Here is a 22,358-nt window from a genome sequence, read left to right as displayed (position 1 = left end):
GAAATTGAGGGGAACGGAGATCGAACTCTAGATCACTTAGTAATAAAAGCTCTGATACCATGTTTCAATAGAAACATTTTTTTTTACAAAGTTTCTATCATTTCATTAATAACATTATTTATATTTTACAAATATTGTTACACAAATTCCAATTTTGTTTTACTATATTGAGTTTTTTTAATAAACCGTCGGAACAATTGGTATACGCGGGTTACGTCGATTTTAGCCAAATCTGTTACCTGACCCGAGTTGTTACATATAAATTTAGACTAAATTTTACTATTTTGAAGAAGTTAAATTAGTCATCCAAAATGACACTAGAAAGAATCGAACTTGAGACCTTAAGGAGGATGAACACACTTTTAGGTACCAAACCAATATCACCTGACCAACTAAAATGGGTTGTTAAACACTTGAAATTACCTGAAATATTTTAAATATAGTATCAAAATTTAAGATTTTAAAACATAAATATATATATATGTATATATATATATATATATATATATATATATATATATATATATATATATATTCTTTTTTTTTTGGTACAAAACATAAAAATATTAAACTATATTATAAAAAATAATAAATGTAACAATTTTTTTCAAATTTAAACAGGTTGGTTCGGATTGGAGTAATTCGGATAAAATGCGGGTTGAACGGGTCCCCATACCCGGAACACCCAAAACGACGGTTTGGTGAGCTCACTCATCCGAAGATGGAGAGAAAAAGAAAAGATGAGAGAAGACTTCTCCGAAGAGATCCTCTGTGTAAGGAAAGGAATACACCCATTGGATGATGGTACCCAAAATCCCAAATTCTTGAAATGAAGCTTTGATTCAAGCATCCAATCGGAATCACGAACTGCTTCTCTACCTCTTCTAACACCAGGTAAACCAAAACCCCATTCTTCCTCTTCTTTCATTTTTGTCACACAACATAATTGTTTACAATGATGATATATCAACAAAGAATTTGTATATCACTGTTAAGTAGTTAAATTATGTATGATTGCTTGATGTGTGTGTATTTACCCTATGATATGCTGCTGTGCCTGTATGTACTTCATTGCCCAATACAAAGATTCCACTTGCTACCAAATGAGATGTGCTCCTGCTTCATATTTGTTCATTATTGAATTCTTGTACTTCATTATTTTGTAAACATGCTTTAGACATGTTTTCTCCATTATGATAATGTTGATGTCCAGCTGGTAATGACTAAATTATAAGGCAATGGATAACTATGGATATGCTTTGCCGGCCTTTGCTCAAGGTGGTGGAGCCTGCATTATCTACTATATGTCGGCCTCTGCTTAGGTGGGACTTATTATCTATTATCATGACATTTGACGTTGAAACTTGAAAAAATTATCTAAGACAACATCATGTGATCTATTATGTGACCTTGTCTCCCTTGTTTGGATTGGTGGTATGAGATGGAATGGAGTGGTATGTGGTGGTATGAAGTGAAGTTCCATTGTTTGGATTCTTTAAAAATGAATGGAATGGAGTGGTATGTGATGGTATAGATTCCATCCCATTCCATCATTTTCTCTTATTTTTCTTCCCCTCCAATTTGGGGTGTATGGGATGGAATACAAAATGTCCAAACAATGGAATACATTTTATGCTCCATTCCATCCCGCTCCGCTCCATTCCATCTTATTCCATTCCGCTCCATTCCGTTATGTACCATCAATCCAAACATAGCCTAGGTTTTATGGCTCCTATACAACTCATGGCCCTCCCTCACTGATCATTGTAGTTGCCGACTGTTTGTCACACATCCTTTCATCTATATATATATATATATATATTCGTCGTTGTAAGCATTTAGGACCAACACAAAATCATTCACAACCCAAAAGCATTTGAAATTCAGAGACCTATACACAAAGTTCTTCACTTTTAGACCAATATCTTCTTTTCACATCACTTTGAGTGTTTGGACTTCAAACTCCAACTTCCGCATATAAAATGCCGATGTCCCTACCAGTAATATAGGCTTATATATGTGATAAGTCCTTGCAGTTACAACTACTTTTGGTATTAGTCCGTGTAATTTTTTTTGTTGCCTTTTGATCCCTGCGGTTTGAAAGCATTTTGATATTAGTCCCTCCTTACTTCAAATGTTAAAAATCTAGATACAGTTAATGGAGTGCCACGTGACCCAATCAATTAAAGCCACGTGGCATAGTAAAAAGCATAACTTTTTTTATTATTACTTTTACCATTGTCATTTATTTATATAATTCATATTATTATTATTATTATTATTATTATTATTATTATTATTAATAAACAAACGAAGAAGAACACGAAGTGTGATTATAGAATCACAAAAAGGAAAAAACCTAACATAAACAAATAAAAAAAAGTTTTAAACCCTTTTGCATGAAGAGAAATTAAAATCTAAAAAGAAAAAAAAAATATTAATTTGGGTTTAATGGCCCAACCCATAAACAAATAAAAACCTAACATTAAGCCCCCACTCCCTAACCCTAGCCGCCGCATAATTACTTCTGTTCAATTTTCTTTCTCTGTTGAGTTAGCAATTTCCCTGTCAAAATAAACAAATTTGCTTCCACCGCTAACAATCCTTTTCGGCCATTCCCCGTCACCGTCCGGTCTCCTCTGATCATGAAACCACAACCCTTAGACTCATATTTTTGTTTCTCGGATCTATTTCTTGATTTTTGTCACCGCCACTTTACATATGTTTCCCGGACACACTGTCTTCAACAAAACTCACCACAGTCGCTTCTTCATGCATACCACTACCACCACTTTAGTCAAGCTCACATGCCTTCATTCTCAGAACCCTAATCGAATCCCTCTCACGAAAATCATTCTTGAACCCTAATCTGTAAGCTTATTCTCGAATCACTCTCATGAAGCTTTAAGAACCCTAATATATAAGAAGAAGAAGAAGCATGCTTTGTTCGTGTGAGAAGAAGAAACAGAAAGGTATTCATCGAAATTTTCACAGATTCTTCATTTGTATTACGATTTTCATTCTTTTTCTATCCTCTCATTTTCGATTTTCAACTTTTCCTTTCGAAGTAAACAGGGTATTTGGAGAGATTGAATAGTATGGCGAAAGTGAAACGAAGTTTAGATTGTAATGGTTCTAGGGTGTGATTTTTATTTTTGAAAAGTTTTGATTTTTTTGAGGTTTTGGATGTTTACACTGCAAAAATTTTATTTTTTGTTATCTGGGTTGTTGCATGTTTTGGAAAAGAGAGGATTTTTGTTTGTTAACTTAATTTGTTTTATTTGTTTTATAGATTGTGTACTTGTGTGTTGGAATAGAGATTTTTGTATGTTAATTTTGTTTGTTTTTCTTTGTTTTATGGATTATGTATTTGAGGTGCATGTGGATAATAATGATGGGAAGCTTGAAGAGAGTGGAGTTGATAGAAGCTGCTTTGTTTTCACCTAAGCAGATTTCCAACCCAGTTTTGTACAAGCTTGTTCAGGTATATATCTCGTTACTCATTGATTTAGTGTGTCAATGTAATTTAGATTTGAATCACTGCCATTAATTAGATATATAGTTACTACAAAATTCAAACTCTTTACAGAGGTAAGAAGGCATGTGGTTTCTTGTTTGAATGAGGCAAAGGAAAGACAAGGATTAGATATGCGAGTTTCTTCTCTGGTATGTCATATGCTCATGCTTTCATACAAGTTTAAAATTTAAATAAGCAAATGCAATATTGGTATGCATAATTTCACACCTAATAGGTTAATGGCACTGATTTTGCAACTTAATGTACCCACTGATTTTGTAATATTATTTTAGGATCTCAAACTACTTTTAACTTTCATACCTTAGATAGGAGGTTGTTATGCATATTTTACTCATAAGAGTGCTTATTTGTTGCTTCTCTGTTAATTTCGTGAATCAATCCAATATTTGAATAGCATCTTTTCATAGAAAACAAACCAAAGTATATATTAGATTACATCTAGTATAGAATCTATCTAATACTTGACCGGTTATGGTGCCAAAGTCATCCTTTCAAGCCATCTAGTATAGAATCTATCTCTATGTATCGATTTCATGTATTTTTAGTTTCTGGTTGTGTCTTATTTTGATCTTTGGATTATATTCTTGCCATTGGTGGCTTTGATTTGGAGAGGTACATTTGTTCTTGTTTCTTATTTTTCAATTGTTTTAGAAAAAAGGAATTATTAGTGTAGGCACAATGAGTTTTGTTTTAATCTTGTCGATCCTGCAAATTGGTACATATACTTGATTTATTTTCATTTTTTTTGTTGACCATATACTGAAATCATTCTCATTTCCTACCAAATACATTTAAAAACTTTTGGTGTCTTTCTCTTCTTAATGTGTCTAATTGTCTAGTTTTTTTAAAAAAATTTACAACTCACTCTTCTATCTAAGTGTTTAGTTTTTATCTAATCCTCTAAGTTGTACTCACATTTTTCTTCCCTTGTCAAGTGCCTTGTTTTGTTGCCACTTACTGTCATGAGCTTAAGTGGATGGTTAAATATTTCTTCTTTATTTAATATATTGTTATGCTCTCCCTGTCCAAACCTGAATATATGATTTATGCATGTCTTCTTGATCTTTTTAAGGATTGAATACTCAACAAAATTAATGATATACTACAACTGTGAAATCAGTGTCTATGTATTTTTTATTGCTTTCAAGTGTCTGATTTAGATATGGTTGTGGTGAAAAGTCTTTTTTGGTTTTAATTTGCTGTGTTTTAATTCTGTATTTAAATGACTTACAACAACTACACTCCACAAGTTATGAGCTCATGACTCATTGTAAACTTATTTTCATATTCTTCTGGCTCTGTTTGGACCTTTTAATATGATATAATTTTCATATTGTTCTCATTATTATACTCCTTGTTTGTTTGTTTGTTTGGTTTTTTTTTTGTTGATATGGTCATTGTTCGTGGTCATGGTATGATTGAACCTACCTAATAGAGCTTATTTGGAACATCTTTGGGATGATTTCTCTGGGTTTTTGAGGATTAATTTTTTTTTTTATAAAAAAAGCAAAGACTCTTCATTCAAACAGTCCTTAAACAGAAATAATCATGTCTACCACAGAAACATGTTCCAATTTTTGAACACAAAATAAGTAATATGTGACTACAATGAGAGATACTCTTAGCATCGCATGTCTTTGATTTAAGCAACTGTCATGTTAATTTAGAATGTGTGGCTTAACTTGAGTGTATTGTCCGAAAACAGGTTGATGTGAGATTTAGGAGGAGGGTGTATGAGCTTATGTCCCTTTCAAATAATATGTGGAATTTTAGAAGTATGAGGGTGTCAAGTGAATGAGTGGTAAAAAGCTTAATTTTTGTGTGAATATATTTTTTTGCTCAAGTTTAAATGATTAAGAATGGTTTAATAAACTCACTTTCCTTTATTGGTGGTGTAGGCTTCATTGGTAGTGTATGCTCTTCTTAAATCCTGTTGCTCCTTCCTTCCTTTGCAGGTAAACATCTTCTAGTCCAATCCTAAAAGAAATTTTTTGGCACACATTTGAATTTTTTTTTTAGTTATGTTCATAAATTACAAAAATAAACCATAAATTTACTTACCTATTAGAGAATATCAGGGAGTTATAAATGTAGAAGCAACACATGCATCTATGAAATTTGAGTTTCCACTTTGTTAACATTCTTGATTGATATGTATGTCAATGTTTCTAAGGAACAAATAATAACTAATTGGAAACTTCTATGAACTTTGTATGGTTGTGCATCTCAATGAAACTATGTAGAGTTTTCTCTATAATATGTAATTATAAACTCATGTTTTCATTGTCTATTTGCAGAAAAGTAATTGTTAATAGATTGCACCACAAATTATTTGGTATGACTCAAATTCTTTTACTAATGACATATTCATGTAATACCAAATTAAATTTGATAGAAAATCATTTCTTTACCTTTGTGAAACACAAGTAAGATCCTTGAAAGAAGTGAGGCTCACCTATAAAAAAAAATCAAAGAACAAAAATTACAAAATTTAAGTCTCAAACAAAGTAACATAATAAATTGGATTTGGATCCTCTCCTTTTATTGTTCTTAGCCTCATGCTTTGTTCATATATTCATGCTCCACTAAAAGATTGACTGTGAATGGAGATCTAATTAAATGATTTTAGCATTTTCAGGCTCAAGAAATCAATGTAAACAAACAAAAACGAAATGAAGATTGGTCATGTTATGGCTGTTTAGTGGTAAAGGAAGCTGAATGAAGGGATGGTTGTTTAGTGCTGAAGGAAGATGAATGAAGAGAAGACTATATATTGTTAAAATTTTGTTCTAATAATACCAAATTGTCCTTCTACTTGGTCTCCAAGATTTGTTGTTATTAGTATAAATGTGTAATAAGATGGGGAGGAGCGTCAAGAGACTTTTGTTCCAATCCAAACTCTTGGCATTACACATAAAGACAAAATTTGTAAGGATAATAATATAAAATCATTTAGAAGAAGTACAACAAAACACTAGACACGAGCTGACATTGTGAGGATAAACAAGTAAAACAAAAGTGATAAAAATAAAAGTGGGAGTTTTGTTGTAACAAAAATAAACGAAAATGAAAAATTAATAGGGGCTATCTAGGTAGTGGGGTCCACTCCAAAGTGGGACACTCCCTATAAAAAACTTTTTCCCAAATTTGAAAGCTAACTTTGGATGTGGCTTCATTTGGAGTAAAATAGCAATCACTTATGCCACCACGTGTCAACAATTTCAATGAACAGTGCTTTTAAGGCACTCAGCAGTTTTCCTCTATTATAAGGGTTTTTGATTATATGATATATTTGATTCAATAAAAATAAATAAATTCATGATATATGTTGCAATATGTAATGTACTTTTTCAGGTCTAAACTATTTTTTTAATGTAATTTCTTTATGCTTCAACAATTGATGAATAATTTTGATAATGATAGTTTAGGAAAGTGCCTAGCTAGGTAAAATGCGATTAACATAATAATTTGATTGATCGAATGTATGTGTTTAAAATAAAATTATAAGTGATATTTATAGATAATGTAAAAGAGGCCATGAACATGGACGAAAAATGATAAAGTCATCATAAATTTATACATAAAAGTGAAGGATTCAGAGTTCGAACTTCGATCATAACATCCGACTTTACAATTACGGCAATTTTATTCAGTTAACTTTATTTACACACCTCACTACGAAAGCAAACCTATAAATTTTACTTCTTTAGTTCACATGTATGGATGGATGAACAAATGTGTCCACACATGCTAGCTAGCATAGCAACTTTCGGCAAGGTGCAATATTAATTGAAGATTGCCTCACTCTAATTTGTATATTATATAGCTAACACACTCAAACATGACGAAACTTTTATGGTCATCTCATTTGCCTTTAACCCAAAACATTATTTTGAACAAACTTTCCACGACGTGTCGAACACATAAATATGCTACAAGAAAACGACAGGATGAACAAGAATCCTAGTTCAAGATTTCTTAATAATTAAATAAACATTTTTGTTTTTGTTAGAGAACAAGCACACGCTTTGTGTTATTGAAGAAGAGGAAGGAGATTTAGGAGAAATAAAAGAGATTTTTATTGATTAGTGAATATTGTGGAATGGTTTACAAGGAGTGATTCTACACTTTATTCTAACTCCTACTTATAGAAAACAAAGATAAGTGGTTAACTTGATAGACAAGTAACCAACTAACCAACTACTAACTAACAAGTTAGTTACAACCAACTAACTTGAAATGAAACTAACTTCTAAACTAGGTTTGAACAATTACAAAACAACATGCTCCCTTAATTTTCAAACCTATACAACAAGTTCAACCTCATGATCTAAGTTGGAACACACCAAGTGAATTCCTTAAGTTCAAAAATCTGTCAACCTTCAAACTCTTAGTCATAATGTCTGCAACCTGTGAACCAGTAGCACAATGAATTACTTCTAAGCTACCTTGATTCACCTGCTCCCTCAAGAAATGAAATATGGCTTCTATATGTTTGCTTCTTCCATGCAGCACTGGATTTTTAGCTAAGTTTATTGCAGATTGATTGTCAATTTGCAGTGTAATTGGCTTCTTCACATCGATCTTCAATTCCTTAAGCACTGAGTTAATCCATAGGGCTTGACATGCTGCATAAGAACCAGCAATATATTCTGCTTCACACGAGGAAAGTGCAACTACTGGTTGCTTCCTTGAACACCAAGCAACTGAAGCATTCAAATACTTGAAGAAGTAGCCAGTGGTACTCCTTCTATCCACTTTATCACCACACCAATCAGCATCTGAATAGCAAATTATTTCTGATTTTGCATTCACTGCTGACTTTGGAAAGAGAATTCCAAAATCTAGTGTGCCAGCTATGTACCTCAATATTCTCATAGCAGCTTTCATATGAGATTGTCTAGGATCCTCCATAAATCTGCTAATCAAGCCAACTGCAAAGCATATGTCTGGCCTGCTATTGCACAGATATCTCAATGACCCAACAATCTGTTTGAACATTGTAGGATCCACTGCATCTTCACTTTCATTCTTTTCCAGCTTAAGATTTGTCTCCATTGGAGTTATAGCATAGGTACAATCAGACATATTGAATCTCTTCAAAATCTCACCAGCATACTTTCTTTGATGTAGCATTAATCCTTTTGAAGTTTTCAAAAATTCAATACCTAAGAAGTAAGAGATTTCTCCCAAAAAATTCAGTCATCATGACAGTTTTGAACTTCTCAATCTTAGCTATGTCACTCCCAGTTACCAAGAGATCATCAACATACAAACATATAAGAATGATGCTTGAAGTTGACTTTTGTACATAAACTCCATATTCTGACTTGCATTTGCTGAAACCTTGTTTCACAAGGAATCCATCAATCCTTTTGTTCCAGGCTCTTGGAGCTTGCTTCAAGCCATATAGGGCTTTCTTCAACCTGTATACCATGTTTTCTTTACCTTTTATCACAAAACCAGGAGGTTGAGTTACAAAAACTACTTCTTCTAATGGTCCATTTAGAAAAGCAGATTTGACATCTAGATGGTACATAGGCCAATCTCTTGCATTTGCTATAGCTACTACCAGCATTACAGTCTCAATTCTAGCAACAGGTGAGTAAACCTCTGAGTAATCCAGCCCTTCTCTTTGCAGAAAACCTATTGCAACCAATCTTGCTTTGTGCTTTGCTATGGAACCATCTGGGTTGAGCTTCAATTTGAACACCCATTTTACTACTATTGCTTTCTTGTCTGATGGTAACTTGACTATCTCCCATGTATGATTCTTCTCAATGGCACATAGTTCTTCCTCCATAGCTTGCTTCCATTTCATGTTATTCAGAGCTTCAATATGATTAACAGGTTCTGCTCCTGCTAGCAGTGCAAAGTGTACTAGATCACCATCTTCATTTACCTCATTATCATTTACCACATCACAATCTTGTAATCTGGCTGGAGTTTTTCTTGCCCTTGATGATCTGGCTCTGGTTCCAACTTCTGATGCTTCAGCATCTGCTGTTTCTGAAGCTTCAGCATCTGCTGCTTCTGATGCTTCAGCATCTGCTGCTTCTGATGCTGCAGCATCTGTCTCAGCATTCTGATCACTATCACTGTCTTCAGTTAAACTCATCAATGGCTTGCTTGTGCTGCTGCTAGATATCCAATCCCAACTCTTTGCTTCATCAACAATGACATCTCTACTGTATATCATTTTCTTTGTTGTTGGATTGTACAGTTTATAAGCTCCAGTTACATGATAGCCTACTAGAATCATTGATTCACTTCTATCATCCAGCTTCTTTCTCTTGGCTTCTGGTACATGCTTGTAGCACAATGCACCAAAAACTCTAAAGTGACTTACACTTGGCTTCTTGCCACTCCATACTTCTTCTGGTACTTTGTCTTTGAGTTTCTTTGTAGGGCATCTGTTTAACACATACACTGCAGTACTTACAGCTTCACCCCAGAATGACTTAGGCAGATTTCTATGTTTCACCATGCATCTAGCCATGTCAAGTATTGTTCTGTTCCTTCTCTCAGCCAAACCATTGTGTTGAGGTGTGTATGGAGCTGTGACTTCATGTTCAATGCCATTTTCTTCACAAAATGACTCAAACCTCCTTGAAGTATACTCACCTCCTCCATCAGTTCTGAGAATTTTAATTCTCTTGCTGCATTGATTCTCTACCAACGCCTTGAATCTTTTGAACACATCAAATGCTTCATCTTTTGACTGTATCAAGTAAACCCACAATTTTCTGCTAAATTCATCCACAAATGTTATGAAGTACCTGTTTCCACCAAGTGATTTCACATCAAATGGTCCACACACATCTGAGTGTACAACTTCCAAAACATTTGCAGATCTTAATGGTAAAGATTTTTTGAAAATGTTCCTGGTTTGCTTGCCTGCTAAGCAACCCTCACATATCTTATCTTGCATTTGAATTTTGGGTAGTCCTGATACCATTTCCTTGCTTGCTATCTGGTTCAGATATTTAAAATTCAAATGGCCAAATCTCAAGTGCCACAACCAATTTTGTTTATCTTCTGACACAGCTTTCATGCATTCTACTGTAGCATTGTTGATCACAATTTTGAAAGTTCTATTCTTAGCCAAAGGTGACCTCAATACTAACATGTTTGCAGGATCATAGAGTTCAAAGTATTCATTCTTTATACTAACTGAGAAGCCTTTCTCTATTAATTGACCAACACTAAGCAAGTTACAATCCATACCTGGTACAAACAAGATATTTTCAACTATGGCAGAACTACCATTCTTTCTTTTGATTACCATGTTCCCAGTGCCTTCTGCTTGTATGGACCTACCATCTGCTAGTTTCACTTTGCTTTTCTTTGTGTCATCAAATTTGATCAGCCAGTTTTTATGAGCAGTCATATGATTGGAACACCCTATGTCCAAGTACCATGCTCCACTAGCAATTTTATCTTCTGACATAGCAGCCATGAAGGTTACAACACCTTTACCTTCAACTGAGTTTTCTTCCACCAAGTTTGCTTCATCATCACTGTCTTTTGCCTTCTTTGATCTACATTCAGATGCATAATGACCCCACTTCTGGCAATTGTAACATTGAATGTGACTTTTATCCTTTTTCTTTGGATTCGAATTTGATGTTCCTCCTCCTTTCTTGAAGGATTCAGATTTTTCATCAAACTTCTGCTGGTTTTGTGAAGCATTCTTGGACTTATTCTTTCCTTTGTAGCCATCATTCTTCTTGAATGTTTGAGCTTTCAACGCTTCCACAGATTCTTGTACACCCTTTCTCTCATTAATCATCAATTCATGTGCTTCTAAAGAACCAACCAAATCTTCCAATTTCATGTCTGCTACTTTACCAGCTTCTTGGATAGCAACAATAACATGATCAAAATTAGGGGTTAAGGTTCTCATTACCTTTTCAACAATCATCTTCTCAGAGATTTCTTCACCACAACTCTTCATGGTGTGAATCAGTGCTTGAACCTTTGATGCATAAGATCCAATCGATTCATTGTTGTCCATTTGTAGTAATTCATACTGCCTCCTCAGTGATTGTAGTTTCACAGCTTTCACCTTTTCTCCACCATCATAATACTTCACCAAGATATCCCATGCTTCTTTGGATGTTTCAGCATGAGAGATCTTATCAAAATTTGCTGAATTTAGTGCAGCCTGAATTGCATACATTGCCTTGCAATCTTTCTTCTTCAAATCTTTGTGATTGTTTCTTGCCTCTGCATTTGCATTTGCAGGTAATGCTGCAACACCATTAATCACCACATCTAGTGTATCTTGAAATCCAAACAAAGATTTCATTTGCTTGTTCCATCGTTCCCAATTCTTTCCATCAAGAATTGGAAGATTATTGGGTAAACCACCATTGCCACTTGCCATTGCCTCTGAATGTTGACAATCTTACCCAAAAACCCGAATCTTGTGATGCTACACAATGAACCAAAAGGCTCTAGATACCAATTTGTTAGAGAACAAGCACACACTTTGTGTTATTGAAGAAGAGGAAGGAGATTTAGGAGAAAGAAAAGAGATTCTTATTGATTAGTGAATATTGTGGAATGGTTTACAAGGAGTGATTCTACACTTTATTCTAACTCGTACTTATAGAAAACAAAGATAGGTGGTTAACTTGATAGATAAGTAACCAACTAACCAGCTACTAACTAACAAGTTAGTTACAACCAACTAACTTGAAATGAAAGTAACTTCTAAACTAGGTTTGAACAATTACAAAACAATTCATATGAAAAGGAATATAATATGGTGCTTGCTGTGTTACACCATACAAGATGCTTTTATATATTCCACTTTTCTATGATCCATCCATTGCAATCTTAATTTGTAGATTCTCTTCCTGAGCAAAAAAAGCATCCACTAGTGTTCTTCAATTATTCACTCAATCCCTCCAATACAGTTTCATTGTCCCCCAAAACTAATAAACGGATTTTCTTCTATAACTGTATGACACAGTTACAATTATGAGCCATCCAATCCGAATCAACGGATCAAATTATTTAACTGTGTATTTAATCTGAACTGTTCGCTCTGATTACATACTGTCAGAAACTGTGGGATCCTATACCAAAACTATATAGCCTTAATAATAAAACAAACAAAGTTTGGCCATATTAATTTAGATACGCTGAACCCAAATGAAACATAAAGACAAGTTATATTAAGAGTGTACTATGACACGTAATGAATACACATTCAAATTTCAAACTTGCAACTTATGCAAAAGTCATTATTAATTGCATGTATATCAAATGAAAAGAAGGAGATTTATCCAAAATCATTCACTTGAAGACAACGTTATTAACTTATTGCGCAAGTGGTCTAATGTACACTGTTCGTGTGAATGCTTCTATAGATACAATTTTTCTTTTTTTATCTCTATAGATAAAAATAAGGTGAACTCTTGGTACTTTCCGGTTGTGTTGAATATTTACACACTATTTTGATGTCATGTTATTTTTCACATTATTTAATGTCATCTTATTTTTGTATACTTAATTATTTTTAATTAATTTTATACATAATAGAATAAAGATATGCTCCCCCTTGAGCTTAAGTCAATGTAGAAACATCACATTATATGTGTAGCCTGTAGCTGCCGAAGTTTGGTTGAATTTAGTACTTTGTATGTGTACGTGGTTCCATGTTAGAATTCGGCTCACATATTTTTTATTGAATTTGAAAATAAAGGTTTTAATGCAGTTTTGGTCCCCTTATTTTCAATTTCTTGAAGTTTTGATCCCTCTGTTTTAAAAACCAACTTTTTGGTCCCATATTTTAATTTTTCTTGAGTTTTGATCCCTCATTCCATTTTAGGGTCAATTTTGATGACATGACATTGCACACTTGGCAAAAACATTATCCATGTCATTAATTTTTTATTCTATTTCAATAAATATGTTTTAGAAATTAGAAAATTTCTAAGAGGAAAAATAAAAAACGATTATGAATTACTATATAATAATAATAATTTATTTTTTTTACAAATTGTTATTAAAAAAAAAAACTCATCTCAAGTTGTTCATACCATATTATCGTTATCATGAGAGAATCATCATCGATTCATAATCTTTGTCATTGCTTCTAATCTTTGTTATTCAAATTAAAAAAAAAAAAAAACTAATTCATTTATTCTCAAATTGATCTATTCCCAAATTGATGTTGAATCTAAGAAAAAATAAATCTGGAAAATCTTAAGAACCCATACAACATCATCAGTATCAGTATCAACATCAGCATTGGAAATTACAGATCGCTCAACTCATTCACTCTCCCTCTAGAAGTCTTCGGCATCCCCTCATCGATATTAATGTCCTCTTTCTAATCGATACCGACAGACAACATCATCGTCATCACTCTCTTTTTTATTGTTGTTATTCAATTTGATATTTATCTTGTTTTATGGATTAAGGTTTGTTCTTCATTTATTTTCTGCAATCCAATATTAAAAATGTGATCTTTCACTATTTGGGTTTTGGGGTTTGTTGTTGTGGATGAAACTTATTTTGATGGAGTGAATGATGGTGTTGATAGAAAAATATGATGAAGGATGGCGATTGTGTTGAATATGATTAAAGAGAGAGATAAAAAATATCAATCACTAATTAATATATTTAACTTTTTTTAGAATTTTTTTTAATTTTCTTAATATTTAAAATATATTTATTGAAATGTAAGAAAAAGTTTGATGACATTGATATTGTTTTGGCCAAGTATGCAATGTCATGTTATTAATGACCTTGACATGTCATCAAAATTGACCATAAAATGGAGTGAGGGACCAAAACTAAAAAAAAAAAACTAAAATAGGGGATCAAAAAGTTGATTTTTGAAAAAGAGGGATCAAATAAGAAATTAAAAATAGGGGGACCAAAACTGCATTAAAGCCGAAAATAAATGACAAAGGCAAACAAATAAAATAAATAATGAAACCAAGGATGTTTTTTCGTCAAGGCCAATTTTTTTATTGAGACTTACATGTTTGAATTGACTTATTTTTTAGCTTATATGTGTTTATGTATTACTTATAAATTTGTCAAGACAGTTAATGATAAAATAGCTTATGAAAATAGAATTTTTATTAGTGGAAACTTAATTATAAATTAACATCGTTAAAAACAACCAAACCAAACCAAACTTAAATCAGCTCATTTAACACAAAAACAAATTAGAGCTTTCAGATTTTAAAGAAATAAAAACTAAAAAAATTACAATAATCAAAACAAAAACTCTCTCATTTTATTTGGAAAATAAAAACATTATTTAACTCTTATAAATAATTTTTAATACCAATAATTGAATTCATGAGTGGAGTCCACTACAAAAGTAGTGTACCATAAGTATCTCCAAAAAAACATCACATTATAGTGCAAAATGCATTGGGCTCGTCCCACCTAGTCATGTGCACCACAGTAACTGGTTGGGCCTGGTATTGTGGGTAGTAATAAGGCATCTGCATATAGGGCACATAAGATATTTGGTCCAGATTCTTTACCGGGTCGGGCTTATTTTTTTCTTCGGCCTTAGGCTTTTCTTCAGGCTTCTTTGGAGCATCCTGTTTTGGAGGAGGTGGGCCAGGTGGAGGCCCAATACTCACAACTTCAGCATTTTTTCCAGCTTTCCTTATTCGAACTATTATGTCATATGGGTCTGCATCCCCTATTATGGTCAATGTTCCTTTTCCTTCATCTGCTTCAATTTTGTTTATACCTGTAAATCAATGAAAGTACTTTTTTTTTATAAATCAAATGTTTCGACGTGCAGCTATAAAGACTAATAATTGAGATCCAGTTGACATATGTTACCAAATATAGACATGAATTGTTTGCGGTAAAAATAGCATGATGTTTTGAGTAAAAAAAAACGTTAATTGAAAATTTGACGATTTAAATTACGCACTAACAAAATTAACTATAAACAATCTTGGTTGTTGATTTCAATCAAGCAGCTAAGAGTAATAGTGTGACGCAATTACTGTCTCTAATCCAAATCCCACCAAATATATATCATAGGTACTAGTTAGAGATTTCTTTGACATATGTATTCTCGAAGGAGTAGTGTAGTGATATAGGTTGGAACAACGAAAAAAGTTTATGTAGGATTCGGAGTTCGATCTACAACTAACATAGTTTTCTCTAATAATCTAATCACTAATATTTTATCTATAAAAAAATTCTCACATATGTCTATACTCAAAATATAGCAAGTACTTATAAGCATTTTCAATGTTAATTCAATCCATAAGAAAGATAGGGTTAGAGAAGAAGGAAATTAAGGACTAATGTAGTGTGTGTATAATCTAATATTGTGTTACCTTGAAGAGAAGAAACGGTTTTGATGAGTTTCTTTTTGCATTTGAGACAATCAATATCAACCTTCAAGACTGTTTTCTTGACCATGGAGAAATTATGAAACAATTACTTGTTTCGGATATCACTAGAATGTTTAAGTAAATAATACACACGGATTATTGAAGTTTACAATAACTTTGGTGTTTTCAAATATTATATAGTATATTTTTTTGGTCAAGAATTGTTCAAATATTATATTTAATGTACTAATGTTTATTTAAGGTGAACCTAACGAGGAAGATATTAGAGGCTACATTTGACGGTTGTTTACCGTCCTCAGCAAAACATCAAGACTATTTGTCTTTTGTTTAATTTTTTTTATCTGAAGTTTTTAATATATATCTTTGTGAGGTTTATATCTTTGTGATTTTCTACAACTTGCATTATGCTTGCTTGAAAATAGAAGCTGAAATAAACGTTTGTTTTTTCTCTTGACTTTATTTATATGAGTATTAATTTAGTCCTCCCGTTGAATTTGTCAGCACAATTTGTAAACTCATCGGAATTTTGAAATTCAAGTGGGTTTGGTCAACTCACATAGATGAAATCACCATTAATGATGGTCGATAAATAAAGAGTGTGAAAATCGATTGAATCAGTCACATATATAAATTCTAATTGGCATCGAGTAGTAACCACAAAACTGAGGTTAGACACTACATCTTTATCCAAAATCTTACTACATTGAATTTATGGACGAAGAAAAGAGAACACATCCTCAATCTCAACTATTTCCTCCAAATTGAGATTCAACTCACTCATGAATGATCTCAATACATGGGAAATTGAGGGATCGATCATCATATTAGGCAAAAAAAACAACTACATAAATGAATTGAACACCATATTTTTATCTAAAATTTTAAGACATTGAATTTATGAGTCATTTTATTTATACGTCCAACTTTCACTTTTTTACGTGGAACATCCAATCTCACATGTATTACACAACACTAGTTCATCCAGCTTCTCAACAAGCATGATATCAAAGCCACAACATATAGACTCTTTGCTTCCCATTTCTATTTCATCAATGTTTAAAAGTTTGTGTGTTTCATCAATCTTTGCTTCCGAATTTTTCTTTATTATTTCTTGAAATTAACTTGCCAAATACTTCATGCATACATCCCACAAAAAAGTCTATATTCATTCAAATCAACTTACCAAATATAATCTCACATATGTATTATTTCTGATTTTACAAATAAATACATATAAGGTTTATGCAAATTATAAATAGTACACAACATTAATCAAAGTTATGCAAATTAACTATAAGTCATACTTTTTTGGTCATTGATATGCTCACATTAACGAATTCAGTTTTCTCCTTAGACATTCGATCAACTAAAATTTCTTGGTATCGTACGAAAACTTCATCAATAATAGCTTCTCCAAAGTGATTGACCAACAAAGGTTCAGCCACGGCCCTCATGCAATTTGTGACGTTGATTGCCCCATCAATGCGCGATTTGGGCAAACTACTTTCGAAATTGGTATCATTCCAATCATTATAAGCATTCCAATGTATTTCTGTTACCTCAAGACGATCAATGGTGAACGACCCTTCTTTCAAAATCTCTAATTTTACTTCTGATGAGGATGGTGCGTATTGAGGAATGTTGAAAGTGTCCATTTGCTCTTCCATTATGATTCCCTAAAGGATCAAGAAAATCATTTTTGTAATTCCTCTATAAGAAACTTTATATATTTGTTTTCTTTTTAAATTTAATTTTTCTATTTATTTTCAAAACAGAATGAGAGAATGAGGGAAAGAGGCGAAAAGTTCTTAACAATGGTTATTTTCATTCATGATCACAATGTGATTATTTATACACTTGATCTAATGGGCTTGCAAGTCACTAATTGAACCCCAAACTAGCATAACCACCTTAGTTATTTAGTTACTTGCACACAAAGTAACATAACTAATTTAACTAGTTATAATTAACTTATTACTTGCTAAACTTAGCTCACTCTTTCTTAGAATTACATTTGAACAATCATATGCCAAAAACTATGTAGACATAAAAAATTACTTATATAAATGTGAACGATGTAATATCAAATTCTCAATCGCTTATTATCATTTTTTCACTTTATCAATACTTCGATTCTGTTTGGTAAAAATAAGTTAATTTAACTAGTTATAATTAACTTATTACTATCTAAACTTAGCTCGCTCTTTCTTAGAATTACATTTGAACAATCATATGTCAAAAACTCTGTAGTCATAAAAAAACTACTTATATAAATGTGAACGATGTAATCTCAAATTCTCAATCGCTTATTATCATTTTTTCACTTTATCAATACTTCGATTCTATTTGGTAAAAATAAGTTAATTTAACTAGTTATAATTAACGTATTACTAGCTAAACTTAATTCACTCTTTCTTAGAATTACATTTGAACAATCATATGCTAAAAATTACTTCGACTCTGTTTGGTAAAAATATATTATAATCACATTTTTTCACTTTTTTGTGTCATTTTGTAAAAAAAAAAAAAATCACATTTGGTCTAGCTAATTTATTTTACAAAACTATCTCAAAATGATTAAAATAATCGATAGTTTTCAAATTAAGAAATTAAATTATGATTTACTAAACTTTGACTATAAGTAATATGTACCTCCAAGACCATGTCATTAAGAGCACTAGCAAGAAGCTCCCAAATATAACAACTCTCTTTGCTATATTGATGGTCACTTTTTCTTCCCAAAAATATTAAAATCATACGACCTCTTTCAACGAGTTCTTCTGCACGACACTTGAGAAATAATGAGAAATCTGTTTGAAATTGATTGTAGTAAGCCTTCAGCACGTTTATGGGGCTTGTGCTAGCCATGTAAATGTTTCCCTTATTGTTCTCTACACCTTTAGGAACCTAATTAATTACCAAATAGACAACAATTATATTAGTTTCAAATCTATAATGTGTTCTCTTGTCAAAAAAATAAATAAATCTATAATGTGTTTCACTCATATTTAATTTAATTAAAGAGAAAACTTGTGTTTTGGGTTATTATTTGATTAATCACACAATAAAACATGTGTATCGAGACTATGTTGAAAATAGGGACATCAATGGGATGGAGAATGAGTGGGGAGTACTTTACCATAAAATTAAATTTCTTGATAACCATTTAAAATTATCTCCCATCCCCGTCTCCATTCCACAATGGAGAGTATTCTATCTCCATCTCTGCAGATCTTCACAGTTTTCGTAGAGATCCATCAACATTAAACAAATTATCAAATTTATATTGTTTTCCATCAAACTAGTAGTAATAAAAAAGTTTAATCATAAAACAAATAAAAAATTAAGAGATCATTGTGAGTTGCGACAATAATAAACATCAGATAATTTACTTATTTCTGGTCAGATAGCCTAGTGGCTAGAAATTTCACTCATAAGGTGGATAAGTGGGGTGTGCGGGGTTCGAACTCCGACCCCTACATATAAAATGTGATATCCCTACCAACCGAGCTAAGCTCACGTGGATCACATAAAAATGATTTTATGCACACATTTTGTGAAAATATAAATATATAACACATAAATTACTTAAATATATACATATAAAGTTATTTTAATAAAGTGTTCGGGGACGGAGTCTCCGCAGAGCGGAGGATAAAATTTCATCTCCATCCTCAAACCTCCTTTGGGAGGGACTTTTTCCTTCATCCCCGCGGAGAAACCACCCCCCCCATCTTCGGGTCCTCAAACGGGGCAATCCCCACGGGGATACCATTTACATACATGTCAAATTTAAAAGTGAGGCCTACACTATCGTTTGATAATTTTGGGACCAGGATTTAGTGCATTCATAAATGGGTGCAGTCAGTACAGTCAAAGCTCCATTACCATTGGATTTGTTTTCTATCTATTATTCACCCTTAGATTGTTTTGTCCCAAAAAATATTTGTTGAGATTTGCCTTGAAATTGAAGCAAAAAATTGGTTTTCTCACTGTTTTGGCACCCCAGGCGGAGGAAATGGTGCCCCAGGCGCAGGTTTTGGTAGAACAGGGCTGATTCACTGTTTTGGCGCCCCAGGCGAAAACACGCATTATATATGTTGTTGTTCAGTTTCTGCAGCCGCAAGAGAGAGGAAAAGAACGGTTTGTAAATGGTTTTTTTCACCAACATCAATCTAGGGTCAAATGGGGTTCTTTTTGGGTATTCTCTAGGGTTTGGATAATCTTTGTAACACCGGGAAACACTTATTGATTGAATCTCTTGTTCACGGGAGAAATCGGGAAAAGGGTAGATTTAGGAAAACTCTAAATCTTGTAACTCTTGTGGTGAATCTCATGTGTAATCAAGTTTTCTTTTGATAGTGGATCAGAGAGTTCTCTCTCCCCCATAGTAGGTTGGTTTTAACCGAAATGGGTAAATAATTTCATCGTGTTCTTTATCGCTTTTGGTAGTTTTAGCTTTTGTGTGTTTAATTGCTCATTCATTTTGATTTGGTTGCTTATTTGTTTGCTCCACACACTAAAGGATTATTGGTGTGGTTTCTTCGGATTCACAACAATATTAAAAAAAGACTTGTACGTAGAGAGATAGAGAGAGAGGTGACCGTAGCTAATATGCATATTTTGGGGTGTTTACCCAACAACCAATTAAAAATAAACCACATAGGTAGATTGGATGTGGTATCTACAACTAACTTTTACTTTACATCGGAAAAAATAATTATGTCAAGGATCAAGTTTCATGCATAGATATGCGGATCTGTTCAACATAAAAGTCTTTCATACATATTTTCGTAAAAAAAAAAAAAACTTTCATACATATTTTAAATGAGATTAAAAGATAATTGCTATAATTTTTATTTACACCTAAATTGTAATTGCTATAATTTTCTATTCACAAATCTTAACTTCAAAAATCTTAAATGTTTGTCGCGTTCCATACAACTCGTGCGATAGCACGGGTCTATTACTAGTTTAATTATATGACTTATTTTTATTGGTTGTTGGATAAATACTCCTAAATTATCAAGAAGTATAGTAGAAAAAATCAAAAAACCAAAAATAAATTGAGGAAGTGTAAATTATTATTAATGACAATGACATTAATAACTTTCTTTTTTGGCAAACCAAGGTATCCCTCCCATCGTGTAAGTGCAATACGAAGAGATGGGAACAAACTAAAACTTTTTCAAATTCAAACTCATAAAATTTGGGTATGTCATAGTACCTGAGATAGCCATTGAAGGCTGTAAGAGGAATGAATAAAATGCATTGTTTTAGATGGAAAAATCCTGCCATAAAAAGAAGCAGGAACCCCATTGAAAAAACATGGACCAATTTCACCATCAACTTCATCATTTAGTTTCTCTTTGAATCTCTCAAGGGACTCAAAAAGGTTGTTAAAATCATTCCCTGGAAGATCATTCAAGAAAACTTGGTACTCTGGAGATTCATGGTTCTTTTCTTTGCATAGTTTCTCAACTAATTTGATAACCTCAGATATCACAAACAAAGTGTTTGGTCCAGAAGAACAACCTAAATCCGCAATTCCTAGTCTTTTTGGGAATGTTCTGCAGTAGAGATTCCTTATTGCTTCCTCTCTCATTTCCTTTGTCAAAGAAATGACCTTTTTCTGTACCATTGTTAAGTATTTTTGGTAATATGAATTGCAAAATAAAGAAAAAATTGAATTGATGATTTAACCTTTTTTTTTACCTGAAGTAAGGAATTATATGCATAGCTTGTGTGTCCAGTGCCTCCGTTCATGTGCAATACTTGTCCCACTTTCATGCTTGTTTCTCTGTGGATTTCCTACCGTTACTATAGGACGCAATATTTAATCTGACCCGTCCGATTTTAAATCGGTGGTTGAGATTTTTTTTAGTATAAAATTGAACTTATAGGGTTCGTTTGATCTGCAAAATATAAATACTGGACAGAACAGTACAGTACATGACAGAACAACACAAGACAAACGTTTAAGGTATTGAACAAACTTTGTGTTGTACGATGTTTGATGGACAAAAGGTTATTTTGGTATTTTAGACAACTTGTGCTGAGGACAAAAAGTTGTCCCGTGGTTCTGTGGGGGACAAGAATTTCAAGTTTTGTCCTGTCCCTTGGCCCCCAGTTTGTCCAGTACCAAGAACAGTTTTAAAATCAAACACAGTACAGCAGAAGTTGTCCTGTCCAGTCCCTTATTTTTTAGCAGATTAAACGCACCCATAGTTTAAATCGTCCGATTTAAGCGCAATTACTATATGTGTATAACTAAGCAAAGATACAAAAAAACCTAAGTGTGCGTTTGATTTACTAAAAAAAAGCATTAGGTAGGACATCTTCAGTGTTGTATTTGATTTTTGAAATTATTGCCGAGAGTGGAAAAACCGGAGAAAAGGGCTTGAAGACAAACCGAAACTCTTATCTATCATGACAATTTTTTATTTCAAGAACGTTATCTAAAA

At 32.7% G+C, this 22,358-nt stretch overlaps 2 protein-coding genes and 2 long non-coding RNA genes across 7 annotated transcripts; 1 reads left to right on the top strand and 3 right to left on the bottom strand.

Annotated features, from left to right (window-relative positions):
* Nucleotides 1-1,955: 1,955 nt before the first annotated feature.
* Nucleotides 1,956-6,180, bottom strand: LOC123910370. Its single transcript, XR_006810202.1, has 3 exons — nucleotides 5,950-6,180; nucleotides 5,416-5,515; nucleotides 1,956-2,090 (listed from the first exon to the last, which is right to left on the bottom strand). It is a non-coding gene; the product is annotated as an uncharacterized LOC123910370 (long non-coding RNA).
* LOC123910369 lies at nucleotides 2,084-6,499 on the top strand. Of its 4 annotated transcripts, XR_006810201.1 has the most exons (7): nucleotides 2,084-2,972; nucleotides 3,376-3,484; nucleotides 3,590-3,666; nucleotides 5,244-5,339; nucleotides 5,437-5,493; nucleotides 5,836-5,873; nucleotides 6,177-6,499. It is a non-coding gene; the product is annotated as an uncharacterized LOC123910369 (long non-coding RNA). The 4 variants fall into 4 exon arrangements; XR_006810200.1 differs by lacking the exon at nucleotides 5,836-5,873; XR_006810199.1 differs by having other exon boundaries at nucleotides 2,084-3,484.
* Nucleotides 6,500-14,799: 8,300 nt separating this feature from the next.
* On the bottom strand, nucleotides 14,800-16,011 carry LOC123910368 (heavy metal-associated isoprenylated plant protein 43-like). The gene is made up of 2 exons (XM_045961466.1): nucleotides 15,877-16,011; nucleotides 14,800-15,272 (listed from the first exon to the last, which is right to left on the bottom strand). The coding sequence occupies exons 1-2, from the start codon at nucleotides 15,959-15,961 to the stop codon at nucleotides 14,920-14,922; spliced, it is 438 nt and encodes a 145-aa protein (XP_045817422.1). The 5' UTR covers nucleotides 15,962-16,011; the 3' UTR covers nucleotides 14,800-14,919.
* A 1,062-nt stretch (nucleotides 16,012-17,073) lies between these two features.
* On the bottom strand, nucleotides 17,074-21,718 carry LOC123910366 (S-adenosyl-L-methionine:benzoic acid/salicylic acid carboxyl methyltransferase 3-like). The gene is made up of 4 exons (XM_045961463.1): nucleotides 21,610-21,718; nucleotides 21,122-21,526; nucleotides 18,547-18,801; nucleotides 17,074-17,570 (listed from the first exon to the last, which is right to left on the bottom strand). Exons 1-4 carry the CDS (start codon nucleotides 21,682-21,684, stop codon nucleotides 17,193-17,195), a joined length of 1,113 nt encoding a protein of 370 aa, XP_045817419.1. The 5' UTR covers nucleotides 21,685-21,718; the 3' UTR covers nucleotides 17,074-17,192.
* Between the last annotated feature and the right edge of the window lie 640 nt (nucleotides 21,719-22,358).

Source organism: Trifolium pratense, linkage group LG2, assembly GCF_020283565.1.
Source record: "Trifolium pratense cultivar HEN17-A07 linkage group LG2, ARS_RC_1.1, whole genome shotgun sequence".
Classification (NCBI taxonomy): domain Eukaryota; kingdom Viridiplantae; phylum Streptophyta; class Magnoliopsida; order Fabales; family Fabaceae; genus Trifolium; species Trifolium pratense.
The sequence above is the reverse complement of the archived record's forward strand: the minus strand, read 5'-3'. Positions and strand labels throughout refer to the sequence as shown.